At 28.8% G+C, this 16,653-nt stretch overlaps 1 protein-coding gene across 1 annotated transcript; it reads left to right on the forward strand.

Annotated features, from left to right (window-relative positions):
* Positions 1-481: 481 nt before the first annotated feature.
* On the forward strand, positions 482-11,518 carry LOC107439991 (Ssu72 CTD phosphatase). Its single transcript, XM_016052788.4, has 5 exons — positions 482-781; positions 2,083-2,226; positions 4,245-4,384; positions 6,447-6,565; positions 11,036-11,518. The coding sequence occupies exons 1-5, from the start codon at positions 705-707 to the stop codon at positions 11,135-11,137; spliced, it is 582 nt and encodes a 193-aa protein (XP_015908274.1). The 5' UTR covers positions 482-704; the 3' UTR covers positions 11,138-11,518.
* Positions 11,519-16,653: the final 5,135 nt, after the last annotated feature.

Here is a 16,653-nt window from a genome sequence, read left to right on the forward strand (position 1 = left end):
AGAAAACTGGGATGGGTATATAAGACCTTGACTCTTCTTGGGCTGTCCTGCCATGTCACGATCAGTGCACTGAGTTTAGGCTTGTTTTGTATAGTATATTTTTTTGGTGAATTCAGAGAATAAACGGGATTTTGATTTCCAAGGCAGTCTCAATAATGAGAGAGAGAGGTGGTTGTTGTTTTTACCAGGCAAATATATTACCATTCAATGTATCAATCGTATCCCTGATTTTTTTTTTCATGCAATGAAGGGCATTTTCGCTGCATTCGATTTATGCACCTTCGATTACAAAATGCCAGCAATTAAGAATGAGAACCTAATTAATGAAATATTTTCCTCACAAAATTCAGCAATCAGGTTCTCTTCTTTTTCCAACGGCGATCGGAGTTGCATGAATTGTAAGCAACGTGAACGGTTCATGAAACGCTTCTTGGAGTATTCTCGCTTCATCCATTTTATTGCACGTTTATGCAAATTGCGCATGCGCAACCAGCATGATGGCATCGCAAGTAGTGAAATTGCTTCTTGAGGTTGAAATTTATTTTTTGATATAGAGGAACTTAAGATAAACAGAAATAATCAATCAAAAGCTTATGAAAACAATCAATCAATCAAATTAGATAAACAAAACAGCCAACAATTTAATTCTTCCAGTAACATTTTAGGTGTCATTTTTTCCCTTCCTTAATTCATCGAAATAAAATATGTTAAACGAATTGAGAGTCGCTGTTGTCTGTTCCAGTAATCAAAATAGAAGTATGGAAGCGCATGCTTTTTTAAGGTAAAAATCTCATACATTTAGTCTTTTGCCTAACATGGCAAAAATTTATGTTGTATTTTTATAAGAACAGCATTTTTACTCCCGAGAAATTCATAAATAAATATTATATTTCAAAAAGTTGTAATGTACTCTTTTAGATATTAATAATATTTCTTATTTTAAGAAAAATTTTGCACAGCCTATATAAATATGTACATATTAGTAATCTGCTTGGTTTTTATTTATAAAACAGATATTACGAAAATTGTTGTTTTAGTTGTGTAATGGGCATTTTTACAAACTAGTAAAACTATATATTAGGTTTCTTGAACTTTGTTTTCTGTTTTGCATGAAAAAAAATAATTTTAAAAAATATTGTTATTCAAAAAGGTACTAAAAAGAAAATTTCTGTGATAAATTATCGCTTCTAAAATTTATTGCACCAAAGTTCAAAATATTTATATTTATTTCAAAATATCTTGATTAATTAAAATTTCAGGTGGTGAAACTGCTTTATTTGCATACAAAAATATAAAGCAGATGTATTAGATTTTGTTAAAAAAATATTATAGTTATCTGAATTTTATGTATCATTGTATTAGTTCTATTTTCTTTCTAAACCAAAGATTTAAAAGTAGAATAGAAAATAAAGCACTCCCACGTTAGGCTTGTCATTGGTCAAGGGAACGAACTAGAGTTTGAAGCTGCACAATTTCATGATCAATAAAGTGAGGCATTGTGCACAAGCTGCCTTTATTTTCTGGTCGATCTATAGTTTTGAAAGAGATTCTAGTCATTTCTGTTAAATTTTAATACCTATAATATTGCCAGTATTGATTTATAGTAGGTTACATAATTGAGCATTGTGATCTAACAGACTTTTATGTTTTATGTAAACATTGTTTTATCGATTCCTTTATTGTTACACTGTTCTGAGAACTTAAACAAAATAAATTTCTGGATAATTTTTTTTTTTGCATTTTGATTTATAAGTCTCAATTTGTTTAATAATTTTTTAAAAAATAAATAAATAAGATATTTGTTTGCATAAAAATACTTAAAATAAAAGTGTTGATTCTTATTTTTCTAACAAACAAGAAGATTGCTTGTTCTTAAATATTTGAATAAAAACAAACTACTTCTAGAATATTTCCATACATTTCATGAGACAATATTTTGTAAAGTTTGATCAATAATATAGGTGTTATTGGTACAGGGTATTTTTTTCCCCTATACAGGTTATTTAAATATGGTTCTGATGTTGTTTTTTGGTACAATAAAGAAAAAAACTTGCATTTAAGAAAAAAAAAATTTTTTTTTAGCAAAAAGGGTTTTAAAGTAAGATCATTTGGCTCTGGAAATCAAGTAAAGCTCCCTGGACCAGCTCCTGATAAGCCAAATGTTTATGATTTCAGTATTTCATATGAACAGATGTATCAAGATCTGCTATCCAAAGATAAAGCCTTGTATCCTTTATTTACATTATTTTTTTATTTTTTAAATTATTATTTTGATAAATTCTTTTATTATGTAATAGATTTCTTATTCATCATTCATGGGGTTTTGTATAACTGTGAAAATAATATGACATATAACTAATTAAACTACCATAAACATAACTCTTATAAGAAAAAAAAGACAAAAGAATATTATAACTTTGCTTGTCTAAATTTGAACTAAAAATTGTACAAATTGCAAATTTTTTCTTTATATAGCTGTAATAAAAAAAGTTGAATGAAGTGTTTCAAAATAATTTACTTTTCATTAAATACCCACATATGGTAATTAGGAAATTTTATTTTGCATTTTGTTCTGTCTGTAGAGGATTCATATTGTTGGATGATTTTATTAATAATATTTTGATTTCATTGGGCTGTACTTCTGGCAAAAATTCTGGCTTAGTTTGTTCAATTTTAGTTGCGACACATGAAAAATAACTGGTTTGTTTTCAAAATTCAAGCTAGTTTGTAGTGGATAAACTAAATCTGCCCTTAAATTTTAACTTAAAGGACATGATATATAAGTCCAAAATCGGCACATTAAGGGATCTTCCATCAACCTACATAGTTGGAATTCAAATCAACTAAAAACTATAATCATAGATTTGAATTTTCATTTGCTAAAATCATTCAACATTGCTCTTCGCCTACTGATCTTGATTCCCGAGAATCATTTCATATTCAGAAACATTCTAATGATTTTTCTAAAAATTCTTTTCTTTCCCAATATTTGGAAACCTATTCTAGTCAAATTTTTTGCTCTCTGGGGCTCGTAGCGTTTTTAAAAAGTGCTTATTTTTGTTTTTTAAAAGCCTTAAAGGTGCTTTTTTCATTGGGTGTTTTTAAAAAGTGCTTAATTTTCCCTTTTCGAAAATTAGATTTTTTCTTTACCATGTCAATTTTCGCCACATATTATGCAAAAGTGTGCTTTTCCCATTGTTCTATTCAACGTTTTCACAATTCATTCAACCACAATTTATGGTGGCGTATCGTCGGTCCATGCGTATGAAAGCTCTAATCATGTTACAGGTTTGAAGAAATACTTGCGGTTCCACATGTGCGTATACTGAGTTGGGTTCGGAGAGATTATTGCACTCTCATGTGCAATCCTGTTTCTTTTTTAAGGTATTCTCAATTTCAGGCTTTATTTCCCCCATTTAATTTTGAATCAAAAAAATCTCTATCTTTTTATGGTAGCTAATATAATCAAGAAAAGGGTTATTTGTCAGAAACTAGTTTTTTTTTTATATCAGGACCATGTAGTCTTTGAGAATTATTTTGCATTTTGTTACAGTATGTAGTGCTTAAAAATATTTTTTGAGTGCTTAAAAAGTACTTAATAGGTGATTATTTTTTTATTGGAAGATTTGGCTACACACCTTGTGCTAAACCCGCTCACTCTTATTCCTTATTTACCATAACTATAATATGTTTATTTCTATAATATGTTTATTTTATTTGTGTTTTTTGTTTTAACTTGTCTACGTTAGAATCCAATTCTCTTTGTCGGGGATGTCATCTAGAAGAAGAGACATCACGACACATACTCTGTGATTGTGAGGTCTATTCTGCTCAAAGATTTGAGCATTTAGGNGTTTTAACTTGTCTACGTTAGAATCCAATTCTCTTTGTCGGGGATGTCATCTAGAAGAAGAGACATCACGACACATACTCTGTGATTGTGAGGTCTATTCTGCTCAGAGATTTGAACATTTAGGGCAGCATATCGTCAATGCCTGGGAACTGCAAGATGTTCCTGTAAGGTGCTTGCTGAATTTTATTTCAGCCATAGGGCTTTCATGATAATCATGATTTTAGGGTTTGGGTACAATAGACCTCTGGTCGATGTGCCCTGCTCGTCAGAGCTGCCCAACCTCTAAGTCTAACTTGTCTACATTTTTTCAGCTTAAGAGAAAATTGCTTGTAATTCTTTTCATATGTTGTTATCATGAGAGGAATGCAAAGGATTCCTTAATGTGTCAAAGATATACTCAAAATGGTCTACTTCACATGTTAGATCGTAATCGAAGAATCAAATCTCATCCTGAAAGATTCCAGCAGTGTTATGACACTTTTGATGTAATTTTCACAGTAGAAGAGAGGGTATATGACCAGGTTGTTGAAGGTATTTTTATGTGCATTTATTTAGCTTTTTTTTTGTTTGTATTTTTGTTAATTCTTAGTTTTTGTTCAAATTTTTTTTTTTACGACAACTTAATACCAATATGGATATATTTCACGGACTTGTAATTAAGCACTCTTGTGGCGTTGTCGATTGAGGCGTCACTCATTTATCTGGTGGAGAGTTGGTGAATGAGTTCGATCCTGGTAGCCAACAATGCAATTGTCGTGTGGTATGCATGCAGCAAGATGCTCATAAAATCTGTCGTGGCTGAAAGTCCTCTTGTTGATTGTAGTGTGAAAGTTTGGAGATCAGCTCAGGAGTTGTCCTAGTCGTCTCCATCAGGGTCAAAATTATGTGCACTCCTACCATGGCCGTTAAAAAGATAGTCTTAAAAATGGGGCTATGGGACTGACCGTGATTTGGTGATGTTTGATTTGTAATTATAATAAACATAGTGTTTATTTGTATGTGTGTACACATATCTTGTTAAAAACGTAAAAATAGTTTTTTTTTAATTTGGAGCTATCAACTTTATATGTAATGACTTTTAAAATTGCTAACTTTTTATTTTTACATTACTTGGAAAAAAAAAGCAGTCCCTTAATAGCTAAATTAAATTGAAAAAAAAATTTTTTTTTTAAATGCTTCCCTGTCTCATTATTAGAATGTTTCTAATTCTAATTATGCATGTTACACATATTGTAACTATGCATCACATTAAAGAATATATTTGACTTAAATTAATTATTTAAGTTAAGTCTTTTGGTAACTATATTTCAGCATGTTTTTACTAACAATCTGTTTTTTAGTTTAATTTTTTAATTAATTTCATTACAATTGCATTGTATATCTCAAATATTATTCAAACTAATAAAATAGACATAGAGTCGTGAACATTATGTTTTATTCTTAAAATTATTGCCTGTAATGCTTTTTGGGTAACTTTCTAACTTTTATTTTCCCATATATGTAATTTCCCGGCATTTTCAGTTAAATACATGCCGAATCTTGAATTTTGATTTCATAACTTAAATATAATCTACACAGAAATTTTTTTTTCTAAGGTTTATTTCTTAAACCATTGAGGTTGGATCTTAGTACATGAAAATCTAATTATTAGATTAAAAGTTATTAAGGTGTTTTGTTTTTCCCACTTTACTAGAAAATTATCAATTCTTATTTCTTGTCAGAAGTATTTAAGAATAGGTTTTAAAATTTTGTACTTCCTTTTGAATATGTTTACGTGACTATTAATTTGTTGAAAAATTTTATTATTATTTTATTCAGAAACAAATGTTTCAAAATTGGAAATTAGAAATCATTTTTTATGTAATTGTTTGTTTATAAAATTTTATTCTTTTTCTACTGCATTTTTTTCAATAAATAATGGTTTATGAAAGCATTTATTTGCTAAAAAATTATTTAAAAACCGTAGAGTGTTAGTTTAGTTATTTTTTAAAACTAATTTTTATTACATGTTTTCTAATTTGCTTTCCTTTTCTGTAATGATGGAATCTTGCAATCGAAATTTGATCCTTTTCTGATTAGCTAGAATGCTCACATTTTAATTTTAGCTCTCTACTTGATGCCAATAAAAATTTCAATTATTTCCTGACAAAATTTATTCTTCTTTTTACCACCAATTTGAATTTATAGTTACTTAAGGTCCCAATAATTTTTCTCTTTAATAAAAAACCCCAAAAATTTTTCTCTTTTTTAGTTCTTTTTCAAGAACTTTTGAAAAAATTTTCATTTCATATTATTTATCATAATTCTAATAGAAATTGTTACTGTATAGTTTTCTGTATCATTAATATTGAGGGTATATGGCATAAAATTTTTTTTAACGTTATTCAAAGGGGGAATACTGCTTGGTTAGGATAATGTTTGTACAAATTTGTTAAATTAGAAGAATTATTAATAGTTTAATTTAAAATATTCAATTTATATTTCAAATAATCTGCTTCATTTTTTATGAAGTAATACCTATCATATTTATCTTAATGGCACTCTAATTAGTGTTTATAAAATATTAATTTATTTTATTTATTATTATTTTTAGAATTAGCCAATAGGCCGCAGAAAGAAATTGCAGTTGTTCACATCGTTAACATTGATGTTCAGGACAATCATGAAGAAGCTACAATTGGTGCTTTCCTAATTTGTGAAATGGCCACAATGGTATGGGATGTTTTATTGTTTAGTTTTAAACTTTCATAAAACTATGGGAAGTATACTTCCTGTCAACTTCATTGGTTTTTAAATATTGATGGGAAGCTAAGACACTTCTTTCCCACCTTGGTATTTCCACATCAAGTCAACTAATAGTAAAAAAAAAAATTCATGGTCAATTATTGAGAATTTTTTTTTGTATTTTTGTTAAACCCACTTGTGACATGAAAAATATTGAGTTTAACATTTTTTGCAATTTCAAAATTTTCAAACATTTATTAACCTGGGAACTTTTTGATCCTAAAGAGACAAATTTTGTATAATTTTGTTTTGAATCTAATGAGATTTTATAAAATATACAACTTTGCTAAATCATTTCCTAAAATAATTTTTTTACAAAAATTTAATTTTAAAAATCTCAAAATCGAAATTTTAATTGTTAAAGAAAAGAACTTCCTTAGTAAGCTTTTTTTTGTTTTTGGCAATGTTAGTGCCAAATTTCACGATGGTAATCTTGGGATCATAATGAAAAAATAATTTGCTGTTTAACATTGACATAAATATTAAAGTAAAAAAAAAATTTCATTTTCGCTATACTTTAACTACTAATTAAACTAAATTTGTTAACATATATGCTGAAGAGCCAAAAAAACTGGTATACCTGCCTAATATCGTGTAGGCCCCCGCGAGCACGCAGAAGTGCCGCAACGAGCAGGGCATGGATTTGATCAATGTGTGAAGTAGTGCTGGAGATAATTGACACCGTGAATCCTGCAGGGCTGTCCATAAACCAGTGGGAGTAAGAGGGAGTGGGAATATCTTCTGAACACATTGATCGAATCCATTGCGGCACTTCTGCGTGCTCACGGAGGGCCTTACACGATATTAGGCAGGTATACCAGTTTTTTTGGCGCTTCAGTGTATTATTCATTTTATGAAACAGCTCTTATTAACACAAAAAAATTTTTATTTCAAAGATTAATTATAAATGTAAAAAAATGTAAAAATCAAAAAAGAAAAAAAAAATCTTATATTAATTCTGAAAGAAAAATAAAAAAAGAAGCATTTTATTCAACTCCTTCTTAGCAGCTTTTGTGTCTAATTTCATGATTGTGTTTATATAATATCATAAACAAAAATAAGTATACTCTCTGTTTCAATATTATCACGAATTTAAAAAAAAATTATTCAAAACATGCTTAAAATATTCAGTTCTAATGCAGGCATTTCTGCTTTTTATGTAAAATTTGTTTTGCTCTAGCCCTCTCCTCTTTTGGAACTTGATACTACTATTTTGATAAAATGCAATTTATATAAAATAAAGTTGTCTTCCTTGAATAAGTAAAAGAAGGTAATGCTCCATTTGGATGAAGTAAAAAAATTTGATTTCTTCTTTTGCCTGTTCTTTAGAAAGGACATATGCCAGCTACCACTTATTGCCATATTCACAAGCAACTTACCTAGCAATTTCTTGAAAAGAAACGTCTTCAAAGGAGAATTAACATGAACTTTCTGAGTTTCAGTATAGTCTAAAAAAGAATAAATTTTAATTTGAATTTGGTAGTTAGGAAGATGAATGCATGAAACTTTTGAATGCCAGCAATGGACACAGCTTTCGCAAATCAGAATTTTAAAAACTTCTCTTCCACTATCTATTCTTGATTAGACATTTAAAAAAAGTGATGGATGGTAGATTTTTTGTGCCCTATTGTAAAGGTTGATATTTAATGTTAATATCTGGTTTTCCAAGAAATTTTTAAGACTGCAATCCTTTTTATGATGCCACCTTTACCATCACAAACACCTTTTTCATGTGCAGTGGTGAAAAAATGCCACTCAGACTCAATTTCATAAAAATCCTCTTTGTAGTGACAAAGATTTATGAATGATTTGCTGTTTTTGTACTGCAATATAGATGCATCTGAAAAGTAATATTTCTTCAAATAAGACAACACAACTCAAATACTCTAATGTATTTTTCTGAAAATCATGCATTAAAACATTATTGTGTGTTGTACAATCTGAGATGAATGTAATGTTTTCCTGTACCAAAATCTACTTTCTTGTCTCTTTGTCTTTGTAATACAAAGAAATATACGTACCGTAGCCATCGAGTTGATCCAATGGAAACCTTGAACTTCATCTTCTAAAGCAAAAGAATAATTTTTAGCCAAGTTGCGTGTTACTGCAGCTTAATTTTTTTTTTTAACATATCCCTTTAATCAGAAAACTAGTGGGGCTGTTTAGCTATAAAATAATGTCCTTTTAGTTGCACCAACTGGTTGCATTATTCTTCAACAGGTTTCATGATTGTTTCAAAAGTACAACAATCAACAGTAGCCCATTATTTATAAGTTATATTTTCCACCGTTTCCTATTCAAAATATGTCAGTAAAGCTTCTTTTAAAAGTCAATTTTGTCAAACTTCTTTTAAAAGTCAGGTTTGAAAACTTTACTGTTTTCATTTAAAAAAACATGAGTGAGTTAGTGGATTGCACATAATTTTTTCTGTACTTTCTTGGTAAGTTTTAAATGGATTTTCTGCTTGGGATAGCATAATCTTCTAAAAGTTACCTTTAGTTATCATCAGCTTATTATTATTTGTGTGTTTTGCTGGCACAGGCAGAATGAGTGCTACTAGCAACAGCAATGCAGTTTTTAGGCCTCAGCTCTGAAAATTTTTAGAAACCAATTTTTAAATTGGCAAATTTTAATTAAAAATGTCTATAAACATCCTGCAAGTTTTCCAAAATAAGTCTATTTTGTATGCTTATATATTGTTGCTTTGCTTGATTATAAGCAAATCTTAAGAATATAAGTTCTTCATTTTTGTATGAAAAATACTACGAAGTTGATAAAAATATTTGGTGATTATGCTTTAATACTGAAGCAGACTAATTTCAGAGGGCTGAGCATAAAAGTATTCATATACATATAGGTTGAACATTTTTAAAATATTAACATGGTGCGTAATATTTTAAAAAAGTGTTTAAAGGTGCTTATTTTCGTTTTTTAAAAGCTCTTAAAGGTGTTTTTTTCATTGGGTGTTTTTAAAAAGTGCTTAATTTTTCCTTTTTCAATATGAGATTTTCCCTTTAGCATGTTGATTTTCGCTTCAAATTATGCAAAAAGACACAGTTCTCATTGTTCTACTCAACGTTTTCACAGTTAATTCAACCCCAATCTGTTTCGCTGTATTGTCAGTCCATAGCGTATGAAAATGCAATTCGTTTTACATTATTCAAAATTTCAAAACAATGATTCAGAAACAATGCCAAATGTTTTTTTTTTTTTTGACATGATGGTTAAAGCAAGATAAAACCGTCAATTGTCAAAAAATTTCCAAACCTGCTTAATTATGATATTTTTTAAGTGCTTGAAAATATTTTTTGAGTGCTTGAAAAGTATTTAAAAGGTGCTTATTTTTTGTTGAATAATTTGGCTACGCATCCTGATTAAGACTAATCTCAGTAACTTACTAAAAAGTGGAAGGGAAAACTGTGATAGATAATGTTGCATTTTTTTTACATTATACCAGAGTAACAGGCTGAGAAACGATTGCGACAATAAGATCCTAATAGAGAATACTACTGAGACAAGCCTTTGCTAATAGCAGGCAGAATTGCTAAGGAAGAAAAAGAATAAATATTTAAATTTTTTTGTTGTTGTTATTATTATTNCTGAGAAACGATTGCGACAATAAGATCCTAATAGAGAATAATACTGAGACAAGCCTTTGCTAATAGCAGGCAGAATTGCTAAGGAAGAAAAAGAATAAATATTTTAATTTTGTTGTTGTTGTTATTATTATTCTTTTCAGCCATTGAAATGTTCTTTTCGAATTTAATATATTTTAAAACTTTTCTCCTTATAATGTATTATTTAATTATTCTCAATTAAATAGTCCTCTGTCAGTTAAATAGTTTTCAGAACTTTTCCAGACAATCAATTCTTCTCTCCTGGTCTACGACTTTCATGGGTACCTCACGGTTTAGCTAAGAACATCTTTTTAATAACTTAATTATAATCCAATCTTATTAAATTTACTGAAAGAGTTTTGTAACTTTTGTTCACATAATGTATTATTATTCTGAATTAAGTCTGTTAGTCTTATAATAGTTTCTGGATTTTTTACAGTTAATCAGTCTTCCTGGTATCCTTTTTTTCTAAAACCAGACAGTTTAGCAAAGAAGATCTTTTAAGTGACTCAATTATAATACAATCTTATTGAGCGTTCTACCCATTTAATCCATTATAATGCTATAATAGTAGTGATATCTGGTTCTTTATATAGTTCGTAAATTTCTCAAGTCTTCAATGATTATTACACTTTTTCCCTTCTAAATATGCTTCTTAAAATTCTTCTTTCAAATATAGCGAAATTCTTATTTCGTTCAGTCTTTTCAGTTTTATAATCAAAGCTTTGTAACTCTCTTAAAGTTAAATTGTTTGAAATTTATTATTTTTTTCTTCTTGCAGATGGCAGAATCTGAAGATTTGGATAATGATATTGATGAACTACTTCAAGAATTTGAAGCTAAAGCGCAAAGGCCTATATTACATACAATACGTTTCTATTAAAAATAAAATGAATTCACCTAAACGTTCTTTTAGTATAAAAAATACTTTGATTATTTCATATGAGTTATGATTATGGCCTGGAAGGCTTTATACAAAGAAACATTGTCATTGTAATATATGTCATAAAATAAATCATTTTCAATCTTGATACTGTACATATGAAGTAAAATCACTAGTTCATCCAATTGATGATTTTTACAACATTTTTACATGCATCATACATTGAAAGTAACCTACTAACTTGGAAAAATAAATGCATTTATATTCATTATTTACTCTACTAGGAAGTAATGTTCCTAGTATGTCTACTAGGAATTTAATGCCATTGCTCATATACAACTTGTATTTTTTTAAATAAATATATTATTTATTGTTTCATAACTTGTTTTTTTTTTGCTATAAATTCTTTATTTCTTCAAGAATTTTGAGATAATATATGCAGGCATGATATAGCAAAAAGAGGGGAAAAAGAAAGAAGAAAAGTCAAGGAAAGAATGCATTTGAAAAAAATTTCGACTATTTTAAGTGTAGCAAATTAATTGACTGACAATGTTTTTGTTTAAATGTTACTTCACTGGATTAAAAGCATTAAATTTAATATTTATTAATAGTTATGTAACTTTATTACTAAGTAATTTATTGCAGCTTTTTTTTTTTACTTCAGCTTTTTGCATATTATGTTGATCTTTAAATGAACTTTTTAGTTATATTTAATTGATCACTAAATTGGTAAATGTGGCTTAAAATAATTGAATGAAATTAATATAAAGTTTTAATTTAATAAAATTTAATTACCAAATGAAATTAAGTTTTTAATATGAATATTTAAGACTTTTCTAAAACTGATTGTTTAAGTTCACAGTTTAATTTACAAAACTTTAAAAAAAAATAAATTTGTGAAAGATTGTGAGACAGTTTTGTGATTTTGTAAATAAGCCACATTTAGAAATCGAAATTGCAATCACCTAATCTCAATCTTTATCAATCAATGGATTTAAAGTTGTTTTGATTTAGTGTTTACATTTTGAGAAGGTGTATAGTTTGTCTACCATAAGAACTCGCCCCCAGTCACAAAGTCAGGGGCGGGGGGGGGGGAGTGTGGTATGGAAACAAGAATAGCCCATTTCAGGGAGGGTGGCTTCTCTTCATTCTAGGGCTAACACAAGAGACTGAAGAAAAAGATTCCCTCTCACAGACAGGATCCAAAACTTGTCCTAAACAATGACCTCACACCCCTACTTGAAAAAGTTATACTTCATTACCATAGTCACGGGTCCAGACGAATGGCTAAGGGAGTTCTTACTTTAGACAAACTGTAGTTTGAGCGTTTTGTGAAACACTTTAGACTGTGCTGTCATTTATCAAAATCTTGAAAGTATAGCAGAAAATGATTTTTAAAATTAAAACTAAGGAATATAATGAAAAAGACTAAAATTATGAATCCAAGGACGAAATTCATACCAGCATAATTTATAGCAACAAAATTTCTTGGTAAACAAGATTTACAATTGCTTATTTGTAAATTGTAGAACTTAGATCTTTTTTTAAATTGACTTTAATAGCTTTATAATATTTTAGATTTTAAATACTTGTTATAAACATTAAATTTTTAGTGTGTATCTAGTAAAAATAATAATTATTTGCCTGACCTAAAAAAATTTCTCTTAAATTTTAAATGATCTTATTTAGAAAAAAAAATAAATTCAGAATCAAAATATCACATTTATTTTGCAAATTTTATTGTAAATAAAGAAAATGTTTCAGATAGTAAATATTCAGATTAATTAAAATATATCATACTTCATGTCATGGAGATTCTATAATTGCTATTCAGAAGTATTTTACTGTATCTGAAACAGTAATTTTGCTTAGATTATTCCCCCCTGCTGATTATACATTTGATTACTTAAATCCAGGATATTTTAAAATGTATGCAGGTTCTATTTTTTCATTGGAGTATTATTCGGTTGTTTAACAGCTAATTCCAGATTTTATTTTTAGTATTTTTTCCCTATTTTAACATTTGATTGTTGCCTTTGGGTAGATTTCAGTTTTTTGTTTTATTATTTTTCTTTATTAAATCCTTTTCTCCTTTGAAAAATTATTTAGGTGTTTCATATTTTGAGATGACTTATTAATGGATAAGTAAAATAAAAATACTGTTTGAATTAAATCAAGTGGCATTGTGATATTATTAATCCAAACTTCAAAGGTGACAGGTTTAAAGACTTAAGAGGGGAGAGCATACTGCCAAGTCTCCTGTTTTTTAACGAAGACTCCTGTATTTTTCGAATTTGTTGAAGAAATTAAAGAAAAAAAAAATGGTTATTAAATATCTATTAATGGCAAAAAATATTTCTCTTATTCCTCAACAGATGGTGCGATTGCCAGTACTGCAGTGTGTTGAGTGTTAATTATTTAAGTCTAGCCAAGATGGCTCAGAGGATTGAGCATTTGCTTTCCAGTGAGGGAAACCCAGGTTCAAATCCCAGCGATTACTGGTCAATACGAATACCGCACCGACCACAGTGCTGAAGTAAAATATCCTTAGTGGTAGACGGATCACGGGTTTAAGTCCCCTTGTCATTAGGCTAACTGTGTGAGGTATTTGTGGTTTTCCTCTCCATGTAACTCAAATACTGGTTATTTCCATTAAAAAGTCCTCCACAGAGGCGAATTTCTCCCAATACTTGATCCAGTACTTCCCTTGTCTTTAGATTGGGTTAAAAATTACAAGGCTACTGAGTTGAACATCAGTAGTCCTATACTCAAAATTGGGTCGGTAAGTAAAATTTCCGTCATTTTATTTCTTCAATGTTAGCAGGTATGAGAGTCCCTGATCTAGACATTTGAAAAAACCCTAAATTTTCCCAGTGGTGCTAAGACATTTCCAATCAATGTATCAATTGTAAAGCAGAAGCCACTTCAAACATCTGATTAACTGTGTTAAGTGGATACCAGGGACTAATATAGATACCTTCTGAAAAGGAATATAATCTGTCTATAGAAAGAATTCCCATTGCCACAAAGTCTAAGATCATCTGCTGGAAACACGAAATAGCACATTTGCAAAAGAGGTGCTTCTTTCTACCTGATTCCTTTTCTCTTTTCGACCCATGCCAAAATTGGTCTTAAATACTGATAGAACACCCCCATTTGAAATAGTTAAACCTCATAACTATTTTCACCAGCAATGCTCTACTAGAGGAATGGCGAGGGGAGATCTATGCATAAACAGATGTTTTGGTGGTATTTTAGGTGAATGAACTCATGGATCTGATTCAGATCAGAGTGTTTGAGCATTATCATCATTAGTGACTTTAAAAAACAAACCATACTCTTATTGTGGCTTACATTTAGTTGCTTCTTCCAGTTAAACATAGTCTGTCTAAGCTAAGAACTCCTCTCGCCACAAAGTCTGAGGCTGTCTGGTGCTATGGAAACAAGAATGGCGCATTTTAGGGAGGGTAGCTTCACTCTCGGACTAACACAATAGACCGAAGACTCACTGGCTAAGCGGAAACTCCAAAACAGTGACCCGCACTCCTACTTGAAATAGTCATACCTCGTTTCCATAGTCACCGCCACTGGTCCAGACGAATGTCTGGAGGGGTTCTTATATTAGACCAACTATAGACCTCTTCTTTTATCAGGCATCAGTTAAAAATGTTTTCATGTTCAATACGAGAGAAAATGTTTAATATAAACTATTGTGTACATTAGGATTTTTAAGCTAACTCATAGTCATTTTGAATTATCTTTAAAAAAAGTAGCTTTGCACTGAATTGTCAAGCAACTTAATGAAAAGTTACTAAACAGTGTAGTAATTATGTAGAAAACATTTCTAATTTTGCTCAATATATTTTAATCTCTTCTGTTTGTTGCATATCAAATTTAATTCAAAAAGATTTGGCGATAACTACAAAATTACTTTGAATTCCAAAATATTTACATTATTTCAGCACTGTTTATAAATTATCAATGTGAGACATAGGATATCATGGTTCATGCACAAAAGAAAAAAATAATAATTCAAGGTCTTTTCAAGGGAAAACAAATAAAACTTCAAGGATAACAATTGATTGCTGCTGAATTGTTTTAGACCTGAAATCTGTATCTTGATTTTTAATTTGGGTATCATTTAATCTTTAACGTGTTTGTTTTAAAAATATAATTAATATTGTTTTCTTTTTTAACAGTAAAATATCATTTTAAAATAAACAGAATATTTAAAGCAATTTAGAGGTTTGTGGCGGAATATTTTTATTACTTTGACAATATATATAAAAAAAAAAACTGTGTTCTGAAGGGTGATTTTGTAACAGTAAACAGAAATGAACAAAATTCAGCGACTTTATAACAAAAGTAATGACTTTAATGCTATTTTTTAATTTGAGAATTGGAGTAAGGGTAAATGACAAATGTTATTTTAACAAAAATTATTAGAACAGCTTGATTTTTTAGTTGAATTTTATGCATTTAAAGTCTGCAGGACATTCTTAAATGGTGGAATTATGCAAAAGGAAATACAATTTACATATTTTTTACGTTGCATGCACTTGACTGATGATGGCAAATGATGATTGGACAAATGATGATTGATTTCCATATTATAATCCATTTACCATTTATAATCCATTAATCCAATTAATAAAGTTTTGTTTCATTTTTTTAAATGTTTTATTGTAGTGTTCTTTAAAAAAACGCCTTCATTAGATCACTAAGATTTAAATATAATAATGAGTTGTATTGAAATTTATATTGTCTTGTTAAGTTGCAGGTGGAAAAACTTGCAAATTTTCTTTTAGTATAGAGCTTAAATTTTATGGAGAGGCTGCAAGCAAATCAGGTTTGTACATGAAGTTCGTACATAAAATATTATCAAGACATTCTTTAGACTTGACACAAAATTTTTAAAATAAAATTTTATTTACCATTTACATAACATGAACCAGAAAAATTGTGATATAAATATTATCAACATATGGAAACATTTATCACATGAAACATTCATTATTTATATTCTGGCTCGAAAAACACTTAAAAAAAATTTGCACATTTACTTACAACAATTCAATTTATGAATTAGTAAAAAAAACTTTTAAGTAGATCTGAAAGATGAAAAATCACTGTCAAATTTGGAATGACTATAGCACTTTATTGCCACAATAAGTACTGAAAGACCAATAAAATCACAAAAATAGTATCAAGTTGCATAGTACTTGTTCGAAAAAGGTAACTGTTTTTAGTTTTTTTTTAAAAAAGGAAAATAGTATTTATTCAGTTATTTGGGGTTAATATTAAATTTCATGAAACGAACTAGAAAAAGTGCTTTAAAAAAAATCCTTTTAAATAATTTTCGAAAAATTTGTTAATTTTTAGGTTGTTATGTAAAAAAGAAGAAAAACTTTAACATCTAAAAAATAAATACAATGTAATTGTATTTGTTGAATATAAAAAAAAAATGAATTCAAACAATATTAAACTAATATTATTTGTACTTTTTCTTTCGATTT

This window comes from Parasteatoda tepidariorum, chromosome 8 (genome assembly GCF_043381705.1).
Source record: "Parasteatoda tepidariorum isolate YZ-2023 chromosome 8, CAS_Ptep_4.0, whole genome shotgun sequence".
NCBI lineage: Eukaryota > Metazoa > Arthropoda > Arachnida > Araneae > Theridiidae > Parasteatoda > Parasteatoda tepidariorum.

Bases quoted from the DNA above. Each gene is read 5' to 3' on its own strand.
- LOC107439991 (XM_016052788.4), top strand. From the start codon at position 705: ATGTTAAACGAATTGAGAGTCGCTGTTGTCTGTTCCAGTAATCAAAAT. The intron at 782-2,082 runs GTAAAAATCTCA...ATTTTTTTTTAG, and splicing joins GAAGCGCATGCTTTTTTAAG to CAAAAAGGGTTTTAAAGTAA. The intron at 2,227-4,244 runs GTATCCTTTATT...AATGTGTCAAAG, and splicing joins CTATCCAAAGATAAAGCCTT to ATATACTCAAAATGGTCTAC.